The 17,974-nt window shown below is 45.7% G+C and overlaps 2 protein-coding genes across 2 annotated transcripts; both read left to right on the forward strand.

Moving 5' to 3' along the window:
- Positions 1-3,423: 3,423 nt before the first annotated feature.
- LOC121307114 (zinc finger protein 385A-like) lies at positions 3,424-4,868 on the forward strand (the record flags this gene model as incomplete). The annotated part of the gene is made up of 3 exons (XM_041239242.1): positions 3,424-3,627; positions 4,098-4,190; positions 4,442-4,868. Coding segments are annotated over 3 exons (564 nt in total), but the record flags the coding sequence as incomplete, so codon positions are not given.
- Positions 4,869-6,431: 1,563 nt separating this feature from the next.
- gpr84 (G protein-coupled receptor 84) lies at positions 6,432-11,271 on the forward strand. The gene is made up of 3 exons (XM_041239292.1): positions 6,432-6,906; positions 7,742-7,857; positions 9,131-11,271. Exon 3 carries the CDS (start codon positions 9,140-9,142, stop codon positions 10,421-10,423), a length of 1,284 nt encoding a protein of 427 aa, XP_041095226.1. The 5' UTR covers positions 6,432-6,906; positions 7,742-7,857; positions 9,131-9,139; the 3' UTR covers positions 10,424-11,271.
- Positions 11,272-17,974: the final 6,703 nt, after the last annotated feature.

Consider the following 17,974-nt stretch of genomic DNA (forward strand, 5'->3'; position numbering starts at 1 on the left):
GACAGCTGTGGGGGAGAGGAGTTGTGTGACTTGCCTGGTATGGACAGCTGCGGCTCACCGATGCTGCCTATAGAAAATAGAAGCGGAACAGCATTGAGGCAGATCTGCACCCCGAATCCAGCTTGGAGCTGCGGTCTGGTTTTAATGGGGTGCAGAGGAATCGATTCCCCCATGGAGGAGTGCTGGAAAAGGATGCATAACATAATAAATTACTAAAAATATACACAAAATGCAAGACTCCAATGTAAAAAAAAAAGTGATCAAATCTGGCTTTGCACAAAAATTACCTTTTAAAAAAGGGGTTTGCAAAGCTTTCAAATATTGCTACAGATTATAAACTTATAAAAATGTATAAACAGTCAGGCGTTTCTAATGCTGGTGCCTTCAGCGTTAATGAGAGGGAAACCAATGAGCTCGTCACAGTGCTGTACTGCAGAGAGCAATGGTTCTTTTCTGCCAGTCTGTTGCCTCACGCGTTTCCTGTTTGTTCTGAGGCGCGGAGACTAGAGTCACTTCAAAAGGGGGTCTCAAATTAGCAGCCGTAGTCCCAGCACTCCGCTCCGACACTGCAGAGCAAACACGCCAAGAGCTGGGTGACTGATCAGTCTGGAAACCACAAGAGAACTCTACAAAAACAAAAACAGCCTGGGAGCAATTTAGAGTTCAGGATTACTTAGAATCCAGGTCCTCACCACAGCCATGTGCCGTGCAGATTGTATCCAGCAGCTAGCGACCGCGCAGCGCCAAACAGACTGTCTTCTACTCTCACCTCAGCAACACTGAAGTTGGCTCTATCTTGAGAACTCCTCCGTGTCCTGAGCGAGTCGCTTACCTCGTCGACCAGTCCACTGGGAGCTACACAGTCCACTGCTGGCCAAACTCACCTTTTAATCACAGTGTCCATCACCGCTCTGCACGCCGTTCCCCACACTGACCTTTTAGTGACCGCTCTGCACGCCGTTCCCCACACTGACCTTTTAGTGACCGCTCTGCACGCCGTTCCCCACACTGACCTTTTAATGACCGCTCTGCACGCCGTTCCCCCCACTGACCTTTTAGTGACCTCTCTGCACGCCCTTCCTCACACTGACCTTTTAGTGACCGCTCTGCACGCCGTTCCTCACACTGACCTTGTTAGCTCTATCTTGAGAGCAGCTCTGTCCTAACCCATCCCTTACCTCTATCAGTGTCTCCGGAGCCTCTCTGCTTACTGAACCACACTTACCTTTTCAGCCAGATCTTGGAAAGCATTCTAAACACCACTTACCTCTTTATCACAGTCTCAACCACTGTGTATACACAGTCACACACACTCTCCTCTATCACCGTCTCTACCTCACCTGTCTGCTGGACTCTGTTTCTTCTAGTTTCAGTAACACTGATGAAGGCGCTAGCATTAGAAACGCCTGTCTGCTTGACTCGGTTTCTTCTAGTTTCAGTAACACTGATGAAGGCACTAGCATTAGAAACGCCTGTCTGCTGGACTCTGTTTCTTCTAGTTTCAGTAACACTGATGAAGGCACTAGCATTAGAAACGCCTGTCTGCTTGACTCGGTTTCTTCTAGTTTCAGTAACACTGATGAAGGCGCTAGCATTAGAAACGCCTGTCTGCTGGACTCGGTTTCTTCTAGTTTCAGTAACACTGATGAAGGCGCTAGCATTATTGTCTGATGCAATACAATTAATGTATTTTTTTTTTATTCTGAAATCTCACAGGACAATGCTCTCTGGACTGCAATTTAAAACTCGCTAGCTAAAACTGAAGCCAAAAATATATATATATATATATATATATATATATATATATATATATATATATATATATATATATATATATATATATATATATATATTATTTGCTTCCAGTGCAAACATCTGGAGTGCATGCCGCCGCCCCCCCCTCACTGCACAGCTGCGATGCCGCTCCTCCTCCTGCCATAAAAAGCACAGAAAACAAACAAGGCTTCCCAAAACTGAGCCCACACGGGTTACTGGTTTGGACAAATTTAAATAAAAAGGAATCGCATGGAAACCCAGTCATTGGCACGGGAGTGATTTGGGTTCCGTGCTCTTTGAAAATGTGGCTTGTGTACAGTAGGGGTTCGTTAGATTTTTTTGTTTGTAAACTGAAGATAAATGATAGTTACTAGAGTCAGCATAGTGCATGGAAGAGAGCTAAACATTGGGTGGACTTTATTCCTCTACTGCTAGAGCGCTCTGTAGTGTGGAGAGTGGAGTTCTCTTTCCTATACTGCTAGAGCGCTCTGCAGTGTGGAGAGTGGAGTTCTCTTTCCTATACTGCTAGAGCGCTCTGCAGCGTGGAGAGTGGAGTTCTCTTTCCTATACTGCTAGAGCGCTCTGCAGTGTGGAGAGTGGAGTTCTCTTTCCTATACTGCTAGAGCGCTCTGCAGTGTGGAGAGTGGAGTTCTCTTTCCTATACTGCTAGAGCGCTCTGCAGTGTGGAGAGTGGAGTTCTCTTTCCTATACTGCTAGAGCGCTCTGCAGCGTGGAGAGTGGAGTTCTCTTTCCTATACTGCTAGAGCGCTCTGCAGCGTGGAGAGTGGAGTTCTCTTTCCTATACTGCTAGAGCGCTCTGCAGTGTGGAGAGTGGAGTTCTCTTTGCTGTAGCAGGTTGTGGGTGGGGCAGGGTGCTGCTTGCTGGCTCTTCTGTAAATCACACAGCTGGTTGCCTGAGAGCTGGGAGTCGGGCCAGCAAACAAGGTGTGGTTTAATGAAAGTTATTAAAAGGCTTCAAGGAGGAGTGGGGGGGGGGGTGTGCGCTGTAGACATAACCCTTTAAAAGCCCTGCTCAGAACTGCACACATTCACTCATTAATCACTGCCCTTGTTATTTTGATTTTGTAAGAAACTTTGTGCCAAGTAGAAATTAAGGGTTTATAGTTTGTACAGAAATCTAGTAAGTGAAATAGTGGGAGAGCTTTATTTAAAACAAGGCGAGCTACATGAACAGCTTGTTCAGACACAGCTGTGTCTCCTCACTGCACAGTACCCAGCACCCCCTCCTCCTCCTGCCCGACCCCGGCTCCAGTGCCCAGAACAGATGCCAGAGTTGTTTGTTTTCTTTACGCAGCCAAAGAGCGTAAAACATTTAGAGTTTCTTCAGTTTCAAAAGAAACAAACAATAAGGAGGGGGGTTTGGAGACTGGAGACACAGTCAGCCCAGAGCAGTTTAACTAGGAGAGTCAAGAGACTATACAGCTGTGCGAGCGAGTAATGTGTGTGTGTGCATTTCTGACTCTAGCCCCCTCCAGTGGGGAATGAAAGTTGTTTGTTCCCCCCCCACTCCACTCCACAATGACACTCTTGTCCCACGTTTTCAATGCATTTGAACAGCCTGTAGGTCTTGGCTAGAGAGTCCAGACAAAAAAAAAAAATAAGAAACAGCATTGCTGTCGCTAACTCCCATCGTCTCCCCTCACAGGCACCAAACACAAAACCATCCTGGAGGCCCGCAACGGGCTCGGCCCCATCAAGGCGTACCCCCGGCTGGGCCCCCGGCTGGCCCCCGAGCAAGGGGGCTCCCCCGCGGACCCCAGCGCTCAGGAGAGGACCTTCCACTGCGAGATCTGCAATGTGAGAGTGAACTCCGAGGGGCAGCTCAAACAGGTGAGGGACAGAGAGGCTGTGTATACAACCCAGTCTGCAGACGCAGCGTCCCCACGCAGCCCGGTCTGCAGACGCAGCGTCCCCACGCAGCCCGGTCTGCAGACGCAGCGTCCCCACGCAGCCCGGTCTGCAGAGCCAGCCTTGTGGACGCTGGTTTAGCAGACTGTGCTCTACGGAAAGGGGACTCCCATTCCTTAGCAGTGCGATCCTTTCCTGGTTTTACTGCGAGTTTAATAAGACTCACCTGAGCTTGTTACCTAGACACTGTGGCTGATCAAGCTCATAGGAAAACCTGGAGTGGATAAAGCTGCGATGCAATCTTATTTCCATCCCTGCCTACCCTGTACACAGCCCAGTCTGCGAATCCAGTCTCCCCGTCTGTTTAGACAATGGCTTGAGGTCCAGGACTTCACTAATAGAAGAGACTCTGCCCAGCTGACCAGCTCCCTCCCTCTTCTCTTCTCTTTCAGCACATTTCCAGTCGCAGACACAGGGACGGGGTGGCAGGGAAACCCAACCCTCTACTGAACAGACACAAGAAACAGCGGACAGGAGAGCTCACTGTGAGTGTGGAGGAGAGAGAGAGGAGGGGAAAGGGGCTGCAAGAGACTGAGGAGAGGGAGAGCAAGTGCGAGGGTTTGGGGGGTGCAGAGTTTTTTTTTTGTTTGTTTTAATAAGTGCACAGATTACAGTGCTAGTATTTGAGAGGGTTAAAATAGAATGAAAAATAGTTTATTTCTGAAGTGAAACGTTTTCCCTGAACGCATCTCAGGGTGCTCCTAATACCCATTCCCCCCCTTCTCTCTCTCTCTAGTCCACTCTGTCGTTCTCTAAAGACCTCCCGAAGTCTCTGGGGGCGGGGCTTCTTCCCAGTCCTCTGGCCATTGCCGCGGCGATGGCAGCCGCCGCTTCCTCCTCCTCCCCATTGGCTCTCCGGGCAGCAGTAGCCGGCCACGCCCACCACCCCTCGCATCATCACCATCACCTCCTGCAGGGCCCGCCCCTCAGCCACACCTTGCTAAGACCCGCCCCTGGACCCATCCGCACCACCCACGGGCCAATCATCTTCTCTCCCTACTGACCACGCCCACCACCACAGCCAATCAGAAGCAGCAAGCACTTCCAAAAAAAAAGCACACTGTGAAAAAAAACATCCAAAAAACTAATAAAGCAGGTATAACGAACCCTCATTTCATAACCTCGCCTTCCCTCAATTCCAAAGACGATGAAAAACGAAGAGTGAAGAGAAATAATAATAGAACCTCTTTTTGAAACTGCTTGACCAATCCCAGACACTCTCCGCCCGATCCCCAGCAGTTATCCCACTGTGCCCACCTTGCCACTGTAACAGAATCATCAAATCAATCGTAAGAGACTGGAGCAAAGCCATTGTACTGCAACACTTTGTACTGGGAAGTGGGGACCTCAACCCTAACCCCTTATTTGGATTTCTTTTGGGTGGGTGATTGTCTGCAGCAGATTGCCAAACTGCGGAGTTTCAATTCCAGGCTGCTTGAGAAACAGGAGAGATAGTTAAATACGGTGCTGAAGAAAAAGGAGTGGTGATGAAAGAGGGGAAATACCCAAGGATTTTGAAATCTGAAGAATGACAGCTCTACTCAATTCAGCAGAAAACACAATGAATTATTAAAAAAGGACAATGTTTGCGTCAATGTCAAACCCAGCAGAGAGACATTTGGACAGGCAGACACTGTGGATGGGACACACCTATATATGCAAGGACAGACTTAATCTTCCCCCCCCCCCCTCCCCCCGGTTAGGAATAGAATGCATTTTTCTGTAGAACACAGAGACATACTATTAGCAATGAGAAAATGTTATAAAATTAAAGTAAATAGATATTTTTCTATTAGAGTTCATGTTGGTGCTCGAGGGTCCGTTTAGGAGCACAGGCCAGTGCGATCATCTTTTTGGAAATATTGCTTTGTATTGTTAATATGAATATTAATTTGTATTCCAAACTGAGCCATAGAGACTCTGCATGTTCTAGGATAGCAATTTCTCCTGAATTTAATGAAGCTGTACTGGGAACAGAGCGATGAATCAGAATTTGAAGTCACAGGTTTTGTAGTGGATAGGACTTGTAATAAATGTTTGGCTCAAGTCACCCCCCCCCATTGAATTACCCCTTTGCTTTATCGGACTATGAAATGAATATAGATCATACAGGAAAATGAATGTGGAGACTGTAGCAATACTGAACACTCGGATTCCATGCAATAAACAAATAAATAAATCAATAAAAACATCTTCATTTAAAAATGAATAAAACCAATGAGAGGACATCCTGGGGAAAAACAAAGACAGAACCCCCACGCTGGCTTTCTACTGGGGGAGGGGGGGTGCGTTGGTTATTTCGCTGGGTTTGGGTTGCATTTGTTTAAGGATTGACTAGCAGATCTCTCTGCTGAATTCACTGAACTGGAGCTCTGGAATTTACTGCAAAACCTTTATGAAAGCTTCTCATAGTGAAAGCATAGTAAAAGTGTAATAAAGCAAGTGAAAGCATTGTAAAGCACAGAGAGGTCTGGTAAAGCACAGGGAAGCATTGTAAAGCACAGAGAGGTCTGGTAAAGCATAGGGAAGCATTGTAAAGCACAGAGAGGGCTGGTAAAGCATAGGGAAGCATTGTAAAGCACAGAGAGGTCTGGTAAAGCATAGGGAAGCATTGTAAAGCACAGAGAGGTCTGGTAAAGCACAGGGAAGCATTGTAAAGCACAGGGAGGTCTGGTAAAGCATAGGGAAGCATTGTAAAGCACAGAGAGGTCTGGTAAAGCATAGGGAAGCATTGTAAAGCACAGAGAGGTCTGGTAAAGCATAGGGAAGCATTGTAAAGCACATTAATAAAGATGGGACAAAATACTGTGGTGAACTTTCTGAAGGGTACGCTCAGCTATTCTCATTCAGGGGGTTTATTTGCCAATAGTTTTATTTTCTTACTTCATGGGAAGTGTGGCTGTGTTCTGGCAAGGTTTGAAATGACCCAATTTCAGAAAGGTCCTTTTTACAAAAAGGTTTGCATGGAGCAAGCCGGTCCCAGGGCCCTGCTGCTCCGAGGACTAGCCCTGGTTTGCATGGAGCAAGCCGGTCCCAGGGCCCTGCTGCTCCGAGGACTCCCCCATCCCGGGGTTACAGATAAAAACAAACAATGCAATCCTGGTGAATAGCATCCACTGCCCCGAATACTGAACCACGCTGAAACACAGAAGCATCGGAACCACGCTGAAACCCAGAGATTACTTCAAGGTCTAGAGACCGGTAAGAATCACTATTATTATTATTATTATTATTATAGCGTTAGCATTCCCTGTAATATAGAAAACTACCCACTGTGTTCAATTATAAATAACTAGCCCTGCCTGCACTAATTCCACAGTTTCAGCTCTACTTTGAAAACACAAATCCAGCGCAGTTCCCTGCTTATTTCTCCACACACCTCACTGATTTAGTTACTTCACTGTTGGGTCACGTTGACAGTAATTTGCACAAGTCCTGTAGAAGGGTGCACCAAGACATGCACAGAGACACACACAGCAAAAAACAGATACGCATAGTGATTTACACACAGTGACACACGCACACAGTGATTTACGCACGCATACAGTGACACACGCACACAGTGACACACAGCGACACATGCACAGTGACACACGCACACAGTGATTTACGCATGCATACAGTGACACACGCACACAGTGACACACAGCGACACATGCACAGTGACACACGCACACAGTGATTTACGCACGCATACAGTGACACACAGCGACACACGCACACAGTGATTTACGCACGCATACAGTGACACGCACAGAGTGATTTACACACAGTGACACACGCACACAGAGACATATGCACAGTGACACACGCACAGTGACACAGAGTGATTTACACAGTGACACATGCACACAGTGACACACACACAGAGTGATTTACACACACAGCGATTGACACACAATCGGCAAAAAAAAAAATAGGATGTTTAAAAATTAGAGTTAGCGCAAAAGAAAAGGGAGAGAAGAGGAAGCAGAGGCAGGGTGACGCGAGGATGTGTGTGCACACTTGTTACCAAACTGCAGAATTTCAATTACAGACTGGTTGAGAAACAGGAGAGAGAGTTAAATACGGTCAAGAAGAGAGGAAGAGAAAGTTCACTTCTAAACTGGTCGAGGCTCGAGTTGGACACACATTGTGCATCTGCATCGCCAGGTAAGCTGCTACAGTTTATTACTATACTTGTGCATCTAGCATGGTCGTTCCAGTACGACTTGCATTGCACACGCTCACTTTCACAAACACTTTACAGTTTCATTGCAAATATACCAAACAAGGAACTTGCATTCAAAACACAATGTTTCGTTCTCAATGTCTTCATTTTAATTTATAAATAGTTATTGGATGTTTAACTTTTTTTTTTTTTTTTTTTTTTTTTTTTTTTAATTTCTAAGATGGAGTAAGATTCTTTTTTTTTTTTTTTATAAAAAGGTTATGTAGATTTTTTGTTTTTTTTTTTTTTTTGTTTATTTTTTACTGAAGCAACCAAATTTCCCCAATGTTGCACTGTGTTTAACATGCCTTTAAATCAAGGCAAAGAGTTTAAAAACACTGGAGGCACTTCTAGGCTTTTCAGGTCACGCTAACACTTTTCTGTTGATATATATGCCTGTGCTTGTGATGCAATTAACTACAAATTATAGACAGAGTTGACAAATGCTGCTCCATCAAGAATCGTTCAGATTGTTAATAATAATAATAATAATAATAATAATAATAATAATAATAATGCTTTCTTTGAGAGCTGTACAAAAAGCCAACAGAACTGCAAGTGGGCGTCGTCACAATTAATCAAGAAATTCTGGGGTTTAAGTATCAAATCTTAGGCAATATATCTGAAAATGTTATTCTAAAGACCATTTGTATCGTTGAATTCTATACTTCTGTATAGAATATCAAACCAGCCTCCGCTGCGTTTGCCTGTATAGAATATCAAACCAGCCTCCACTGCGTTTGCCTGTATAGAATATCAAACCAGCCTCCACAGCGTTTGCCTGTATAGAATATCAAACCAGCCTCCGCAGCGTTTGCCTGTATAGAATATCAAACCAGCCTCCGCTGCGTTTGCCTGTATAGAATATCAAACCAGCCTCCACAGTGCCTGTATAGATCTGGTTGGTTTCATACAAAGGTTTGAAAATTCATTCCCCTGAAGTGGCTTCAGTTTCTCAATCTCATTCTACACTTGATATTTCCCCTTTGATGCTTTTCATTCATTGTCCAGTTCTGTATTAAAACAGGATGTGTATAAACAGCCAAGCTTCACAAAATCAGACTTATTATTTTATACCCTTATACAATACAGAAATTATTTGACAAGCTTTTCTACAAAGTGTTTCATATGAGAATGAAAGCTGGGTCTGGTGTGTAATTTGTTGTTAAGAGATTAAACTCCCCACCCGTTCCAATCTCTTCTTCTCTCCCCCAGTTTGCAGGAATGTCTCTGAACTTCACCTCTAACTTGACGGACCCGTTCTCTTGCCATCACTCCTCAGTGGAGGTGTACCGCTACTTTGGGGTTGTCCTGGGCTGTGTGGTGACACTGGTGGGAGTGCTGGGCAACACCCTGACCCTGCTGGCATTGGCGTTGGACCGCGGGCTGCACACCCGTTTCAACGCGCTGATCCTGAACCTGAGCGTCGCGGACCTCCTATACTGCGCCGGTCTGCAGCCCTTCACGGTCGACTCCTACCTGCACCTGCGCTGGCGCTGGGGGGGCCCGGGCTGCAGCGCCTTCGCTCTCCTGCTCTTCCTCTCCAACGCAGTCTCCATCATCACCCTCTGCCTCATCGCAGCTGCCCGCTACCTGATGGTGGCCCGCGGCCAGCTCTTCAACAGAGTGTTCGGAAGAGTCGGTCTGGCCCTCCTGATCTCCTCCAGCTGGGCACTCGGGCTGGCCAGTTTCGGTCCCCTCTGGGGCGCCTACAGGTTCGTAAGCCAGGTGTGCACTTGTAGTTTCGATCGCACCCAGGGCCGGCCATACTCCACGATCCTGCTGGTCCTGTACTTCTTCGTGGGCCTGGCCTGCGTCGGGGTTTTTTATTTCCTGATCCACAGGAAGGTGAAGGCAGCGGCCGCGGCACTGGAGAGGCACAAGATCAAGAAGGGCGTTTCCGTCAGAGCGACCGGGAAGAGAGAGAGAGAGGGGGAGAGCAGCAGCACTCAGCAAACAGACCTGGAAGCAGATCACAGCCAGGGGTCTCAGGCCGACAGTGCGAGGGCCGCAGGTGAGCCATCAGGGGCCCGATTCCCGACCCAGAAACCAGCGCCACCTGTGGACCGGTCGGGTCCTGCTGAAGCTTCAAGCCAATCAGATTCAAAAAACGACAACAAAACACAACCCGTCTCAGACTGTTCAGAGCCCAGCAGCTCCTCAGGGGGCAAAACAGAGAGCCAGAGCCGGCCCAAAGCCACACACCCTGCCCCGCCCTCCTCCGGGGAGCAGGACGCGGAGTTCAAGCGCGTGACCCGGATGTGCTTCGCGGTGTTCCTCTGCTTCGTGTTCTGCTATGCCCCCTTCCTCCTCGTCAACGCGCTGGACTCCCAGGGCCGCGCCCCACAGGCACTCCACATGTTCTGCGCCAACATGACCTGGCTGAACAGCTGTGTGAACCCTGTGCTGTACGCAGCCATGAACCGCCGCTTCAACCAGGCCTACCGCGCCGTGCTGGCCCGCGCCCTCACCCCCCTGGCCAGGCTGTGGGATGCGGTGCGAGGCTAGAGGGTTCGGATCGAGCTCACCTCTCCACAGAAACCGGGACCAGACAATCGCACAAAATGCCAGTCCAAACGCTTGTCAAATAATTTGGCTGGGTCTACAACACCAGAGAGAGAGAGAGTTTGAATGAAAGTACTGCCCAAACAGATTGCCCGAGTATTCAGACGGAGCTCTCCGACGAAATCAGGGTCCGACGATCCGGGCAGGGTCGCTGGGGTCGATTGGGCTGATTCACCCTTCAGAGTGAAGAAACAGCTGCTTGGGTTTGTGATGAATGCTGCTTCTCTTAGCCTCTGTGGAGAGCAGCGATCCACACAAACCCCAGCAGCTGTTGAACTCGTTTCCCTGTGAACGCTGAGTTAGCCTGACCGGCAGGAACGACCCTAGCCTGTGGAGAGCCTGCTCTGAATATTCGGTCCATGCAGCTCTACTGCAGATACAGCGGCGATGAAAACCTGTATTCATGAGTACATCACAGCTGCACAATGCAAAGAATCACACATGTTTACAACACCACGAAGCATGCAAGAGAATCACATTGAACACAGCAGTGCACGGATCCTAGCCGAGAAACTGGAACAGAGGCAAAAGGGCAGAGCCCGGTCGGTTTACAAATTTTAATGTAAGCAGCATTTGTTTTTTATTTTTGGTGTTTTGTTTTTAATAGATCTGTTTTAGTTTTTTTTTTTGGGTGGCAAAGGCATTTATTAATTCAGCAACATTGACCCCCGTATAAATACAGATCGTTCAGATTTGAGTGGTTCATTGTTTGTCAGTTTCATCCATCAATATAAAATGTTAGCACTGTGCAAGAATTGTATATTTTATTAAAGTAATATTATTTAAAGACATGACACATGTGATAACACTTCCTAATCCTGTTTTGTTGAACAGACCATTGAGGAGAGGGGGAAAAAGGGAGGAGAGAGGGGGAAGATGAGTGAGGGGAAAAGGAGGAGATAAGGTGGAGGATAAGGAGAGGTGAGAAGTGAAAGATGAGAGGGAAGAGCAAAGATGAAAAAGCAGGGGAAAGGAGGAGAGATGAGGGGAGAGAACAGAGAGGGAGACAGAGAGGGAGTGCATCTATGAAAATGGGATAAAGAAAAACTAAGTGTAACCAAGTTCACAAAAAAGAACATCTGCAAGTTCATGACAATTATTACAAATCCTTCCATAAACACACACACCATGACACCTCCCTCCCTGACCTGCAACCACAACCCAGCTCCAAAACTGGGTCTGACTGCCTCCCAGTCCCAGCTCTAACCACTAGGCCCCAAACCATTCCCAAGGCCCAACCCTAACCCTAGAGCTAGCAGTTGTGAAGTCCAGCCAACAAGAGCAACATTATTTTTTGGTTAAAAATAGTCACCAACACAAGAGCCTACACAGACACACACAGCTATAGGGTTTGTCTAGAGAAACAAAACTAAAATAAACAAATAAAAAAACAAACCAGCACAGCTACCTACTGGCCCAGCTGAAGTCAAGGGAAAGGATTTCTACTGAAGACCTTCCACCGAGTTCAAACCACAATGAAACGGCGAGACTCCCAAGGTAAGTGTGCGTAAGAGGGGAGAAGGGATTTCACACACTTTACAGCACAGTTGAGAGAGAAAGAGAGAGACACATGTTCTGAAACCGAAAACAGACTCACCCAAGAGTTCCTGCAGGAGGGGAAGCACACACATCCGCCCTGGAGCAGGCAAGGAGACCCGTGTGCACCAGCTCCTCACCTGTAAGTCATTGTCCAATCAGCTCGTTCAGTTAATTGCCAATTAGAGCCCCACCTGAATTGGATTGGCACCAGCCAGAGGCCTACGCCCCAGGTCTGAAGCCTGGAATTTGAGTTTTGAAAAACCTAATAAAAATAAAAAAAAAAAAAAAAAAAAAAATCCAAGCTAAAAATAAACAAATCTACCTTCCTCATCCGCGCAGCTGAAATTCAAGGACAGGATTTCTACTGAAGCTCTTTCACTGGAGAATTAACTCTAAACCGGGATGAAACGGCCAGGCTACCGAGGCAAGTGTGCATTATCATCACCTCACCCCCCTCACATTGCACAGCCCTAACCTGAATCTCAGATAAGTTTAAAAATGAGGGAAGAAAGGTTTTCTTCCACTTTAGACACATTTCAGAGACTGGGGGGGACAGAAATAAGAGTTATGAAACCAACAACCAAACAAAAATCCGGTTGGAATTTATGAGACAGACTCACCCAGGAATCCCTGGAGGAGAGAGGGCAGCACTCACGTCCACGCAGGGCAGGAAAGCAGAGCACAACTGATCGTAGCCAGCAATTATTCAGATTGGCTCGTTAAGTTAATTGGCATCCCACCTGAACTCAGCTGGCACCAGCAAGAGGCCTACACCGAAGACCTGAAGCCTGCAATTTGAGTTTTGAACAAACTAGCGCACACACACAAAAAAAATAATCCATGTGTTCTTCTACAAACGGAAGCCCGAACAGGAGAAAGGGGAGCAGCGTTTGTGGTAAGTGAAAACCCTTTTTTGAAAGAGATCGAACATGTTTTGTACAATGCAGTCGTCTAAACCACGTTCTTCTGGTTTTTATTTTTGTTGAGGATCTTGTGCTCCTGAAGGGGTTGTGGGTTTTTGGGGTCAAGCACGTTGTAAGAGAGGGGTTAGTTTTCATTTCCCCTCGAGGTTGAGGGCTTAGTTTGTTTCAAGCAATGCAAGAGTTAAAAAAAAAACTATCATTTGGAGATTCCTGCTGGACTCCGAATCTCACAATTGCAAGACAAAACTGCAAGGAACCGAATGAGGGTTTGGAAACTGCAGCCAGCACAAGCAGATTTATGTTTCACTACCTTTTTTTTTGTGTAGCAAGGAGCTGGGCGTAGTAGTTCCTCATTAGCCAGTGAGAAAGGAGTTCAGGTTGTTTCTTTGTTTTGCAGGATGAAGAGGGATTCTAAACTGGAATACTCAGGAGACAGAAATTCCTTTTTAAAAGGTCAGTCACTTGGGTTATAAGGAGTACTGCACCTTCTTATTCTCTGCAGAACAAGGGTAGTTTTATTAATAATTTACTGAAAACTTCATTTAAAGATTTAAGGCAATAGTTCACCTTTTATTTCTAAAGCATTAGCTCACCTTCTGTTTCTTCTGTTTTTTAAGCAATTGGCTCATCTTTTGTTCTTTCTTTTTTTGAAAGCTTTAGCTCACCTTTCCTTTCTCTTCTCTTTTTTTGAATGCACAAGCTCTTCTTTCTTCTTTTTCAGGCACTAGCTTACCTTTCTGATAAATAAAAGGCCAACCTGTGAAAGAGCCCTCTTCTGTGTTGCTGCAGGGTGCCGTCCAGGAAGGACCTCTTTCTTCTGCCAGCCACGTTTCCTCCCGACTGCACCTTCCTGATCCAGGGCAGCCACTCCTGCCTTTTATTGACTCCTCACACCTGCTCTGAATTAACAAGGCTTCGGCCAGTGCAGGAGCAGTTTCTGACCAGAATCGACTTCCCCGTGCGCGCTGCACAGCTCGGTCTCCTGCAGCCTCTGGAGTTTTAATGTTTGTATTCAACAAAAAACTGTTTTTTTTTTTTCCTTTTGAGGTGTGCATGGTGCTCATTGTGAACATTTGAAGTGTGTTTGTGTAATATTCATTCATTTGTATTATGCCAGTTGTGTATTAATACTATTAAAATAACTATGTATTTATTTCATGGTTATAATCATTTAAAAACTTCACCCTAGCTAGGATTTGAACTCCTACTCTTCAGCCCCAGCTCCTCAGTCCCTACCTGTTGTGCTAAAGGTAATGCAGTGTGGCTAGAAGCTGAACTATAGGTATATATTACCCCCTCTATTGGCCACAGAAGAAATAAAATTTGGTCATACTCAGGATTTGAACCCATGTCTTTAAGGCAAGCAGCAACCCCCACACTGTGCTTTAGCCCACTGCACCACCTTGCCCATTACTATGTTGGCTTGCCACTTGATCAATATCATATTATATTAATATAATATTTGAGGCAGCGTGTCTCCTGCAAGGCTAACGCAGCCTGTTTATCATGGCAGACTTTAGTTGGGTGGAGAGCCTGGTTAGTAGGTTCAAGCTTTGTGTGTGTGAGACCACTGAGCTGTCCTAAATACCCAAGACTTGCTCTTTAATTAATAGCATATAAATGTTTTTATGTCAGTGCAACACCATCCCGCAGCCTGCCTCTCTCTCTCTCTCTCTCTCGCTCTCTCTAACCCCAATGCAATGCTCTCTGTGTGAACTGCAGATGAAACGTACTGAACAATAAAACCAAGCAACAGTGATTTCCTCGTGTCTGGAGTTTCATTGCCCAACACAGCCCCACGCCCGCAGAGCCGAGACTGAATGCACGCTGCTGCCAGTGCCCGGGAGGGAGCTGCTGCAGGCTGCCTGGGGGATGTAGTATTATTAGATTTTTCTTAAAGTGCTCTTCACATCAGCAGCAGCAGCTGGGGAGAGTGATCGCTTGCAGCACATTCCTTCACAGCACATTTTCATCGGCTTCAGGACAGCGATGCTGTTGGAGGAAAGATCAATAAGGAAATCTCCCAGGAGCACACAAAACAGCAGCTGGGTTAATAATAATAATAATAAAGATATTGAGCTAAACTGCTTTTTTCTGCTTGGATCACACACTTAATACCAGCCTTGGTCTTGCAGTCCTGCCAGGGGCTTGGCAGGAATGGGGGGTCCCCTTTTGCACCTGGGGGTGGGCTGGTGTCTCTCGCTGTCCCCAGAGCATGTCCCCCAAGCTCATCCCACATATGCTCCACAACTGACAGGTCGGATCTCAGAGGGGGCGTCTGCTGCTTGCTTTCCTGGAGGGTGTGTGTGTGTGTGTGTACCATCTGTGTGTTTGCTACTCATCTTAGTATCAGAGAGGTTCTGAAACCACTGCATTCAACTTTCATTTTTCCTTCACCCTCCCCTCCCACTGCAAACGTTACATTTATAAAACATGCAGTACTTAAAAGACTTGACAGCAGTAAAAGCGAATATATATATGTTTTTATTTTACAGGTACAGAGATAAGAGAGTTACTGCAGAGGTAAGGCTAATGTTCATCATTGCACATTATTAATTTTTTTTTTGTATAAATCGGATACAATTTAAAAAAAAAAAAAAATAAACCACGCTGTTCGATTCATCACCCATACCTAAAAAAACAATCACTCAAACAGTGCTGAACCTACACTAAAAAGAAGCTGAACAGGGTTCAGAAGGGCTGGTTTTGAGCAGACACTGAGAGGCTTCTGGGCGAAGTGTTGGTCACAGAACCCCAGGGCGTTTCTCTTACCATTGCTCAACGGTGTGACGCATGAAAGTGAAACGATTTCCCGACCCCCACACTGGACCTTCACAAGCAGGGCTGCTCAAACCCGGGCCTCAGGGGGGCCCCCATGCGTCTCCTGCTTTTCATTAACTTGAAGCCTACAACTTCTTCAGGAGTGGAGAGGAACTAAAAAAGATCTAAATTAAGCAAATCGTTAGCTCGGTTTTGAAGGGTTCAGTTAAGCTCGGCTGGAATGAAAAGCAGGAGGACGACGCAGGGGGTCCCCAGGGCTGGGTTCGGGAAGTCCTGGGCTAGCGCCCGGTTTTAAAAGCAGCTTGACCATGCTGTCCTGAATAGGAGATGCACACAATACTTACATTCCACCCTGGCTGTTCACAGCTCTCTATCTGAGCAGAATCAGGATCCAGCAGGACACTCTGCCGTCACTAGAAATACTCAACCAAGACGACAAGCAGGCGACACACTGAAAACTCACAGGTTTAGAAACTAGCTACAATGCCTCTGTTTCTTCAGACAGCAGGGCAGAAGCAGCCGGGCAGCGAGGTGAAGCACGTCAGTCTGCCTGGCTAGTTCTCCCGTGCTGCCTGAGCAAGGTGGAAGACAGTTATTAAAACACTGAGTTTACCAATCAGTTTACCAATGACTTCATTTACATCTATCCCGTTTGGTGGCAAAAACATTTTCAGATATGTTTTAAAAAAAGAGTTTGTTTGAACTCTGTGGAGTTTGAGAAATAGCCCGGCCATGACTTTGAAAAAAAAAAAAAAAAAAAAACAAACAAACATACATGCATTATAAAATGGATACATAGATATAAAACTTTACACAATCCAATTCTGCACGCAGGGACTGGAGGGTTTATATGTATATATATATGTGATGTAGGTATATATATATATATATATATAAATCCCTATCCCTGTACTACAGTATTGCTCGGCTCCACAGTGTTTTGTGACGGGATGCAGGGATGTGCAAATGAATCTTAAATGTATAATAACAATAAAACCATACAATTGGCTAATATAACATTTTAAACGCATGAGATTCTTTTTATTTGTAACTTATTTACATTTCAATGTTTTGTTTTGGGTTTTTTTTTTTTTTAAATCACCCCGTTCATAAAGGTCACTTTTAAACAATCCCTGCATGGGTTTTTTGTTTCGTTTTTAACAATGCATTTCTCAAAAGTCAAAATTCAAATGTGCCTCTTCAGCACACAGCTAGGAGACACCCCCCCCCATTGATTAACTGCACTAATTGACAGACAATGACAGAACACAACCCAGTACAAACCATTTGCATTCTTTTTTTTTAAATCTAGGCAGTAACCCGAAATCAAGCAGTGATGTTGGCATGACAGAATATAATAATAATAATAATAATAAGTCTGTGACGTGTGTGAGAGAGCGCGCTCGGTGACAGGAGTAGAGTCCGTCACTCTCTCCCGGACCTGAAGCTCAGTACCATGTCCTTCTCTGCGCTGTTAAAAACCTCCACTGAAAACAAACCTCTTTAGTGTGATGCTCTAACTTCCTAATGCACTCCCCACCCCATCTTATTAAAAAGGGTCAGAAGATTATTCTCATTTTTAAAAGCAAGGTTTTATTTAAGATTATATCTTTCTATATATATATATTCTTTTCTTCTTAAACAGTCCTTTTCTGAATACAGCCCATAGTCGCGTAAGCAGAGTTCAGGTGGGTAAGGGATGGAAAAAAAATAAATAAAAATAAAATCAGACATTTAAAAAATCTATATTATAAAATAAAAACACTCAGTTTTGTAATATGCAAACTTCTAGAATAACACAAGAGAGACGTGGAATTAGTAGTACTGCCCAACACACTGAGCTAAGAGAAATCAAGAAGAGGAGGGAAACGAAGCCACGCCATCCTGATGTGTTCCTGTGTTGTGGTGCTGTGTGTGTTTGTTTGCTGGTGTTGTGGTGCTGTGTGCTGTGTGTGTTTGTTTGCTGGTGTTGTGGTGCTGTGTGCTGTGTGTGTTTGTTTCCTGGTGTTGTGGTGCTGTGTGCTGTGTGTGTGTGTGTTTGCTGGTGTTGTGTGCTGTGTGCTGTGTGTGTTTTGTTTTGTTTAGTGCTAACAAGCCATCCCATAGTATAAAAACTAAACTCTTATAATGGCAGAGCGATGCAGAGCTTTCCTTACTCATACTTCTTAAAATAAAATATAAAAACCTGCATTTGAAAAGAACTCTAGAGCACTCTGGCAAGCGGCTACAAACAGTCTCTGGCGATGATCGT

This window comes from Polyodon spathula, chromosome 53, assembly GCF_017654505.1.
Source record: "Polyodon spathula isolate WHYD16114869_AA chromosome 53, ASM1765450v1, whole genome shotgun sequence".
NCBI lineage: Eukaryota > Metazoa > Chordata > Actinopteri > Acipenseriformes > Polyodontidae > Polyodon > Polyodon spathula.

What these genes read in the sequence shown, in the direction of transcription:
- gpr84 (XM_041239292.1), top strand. Translation starts at nt 9,140, where the DNA reads ATGTCTCTGAACTTCACCTCTAACTTGACGGACCCGTTCTCTTGCCAT.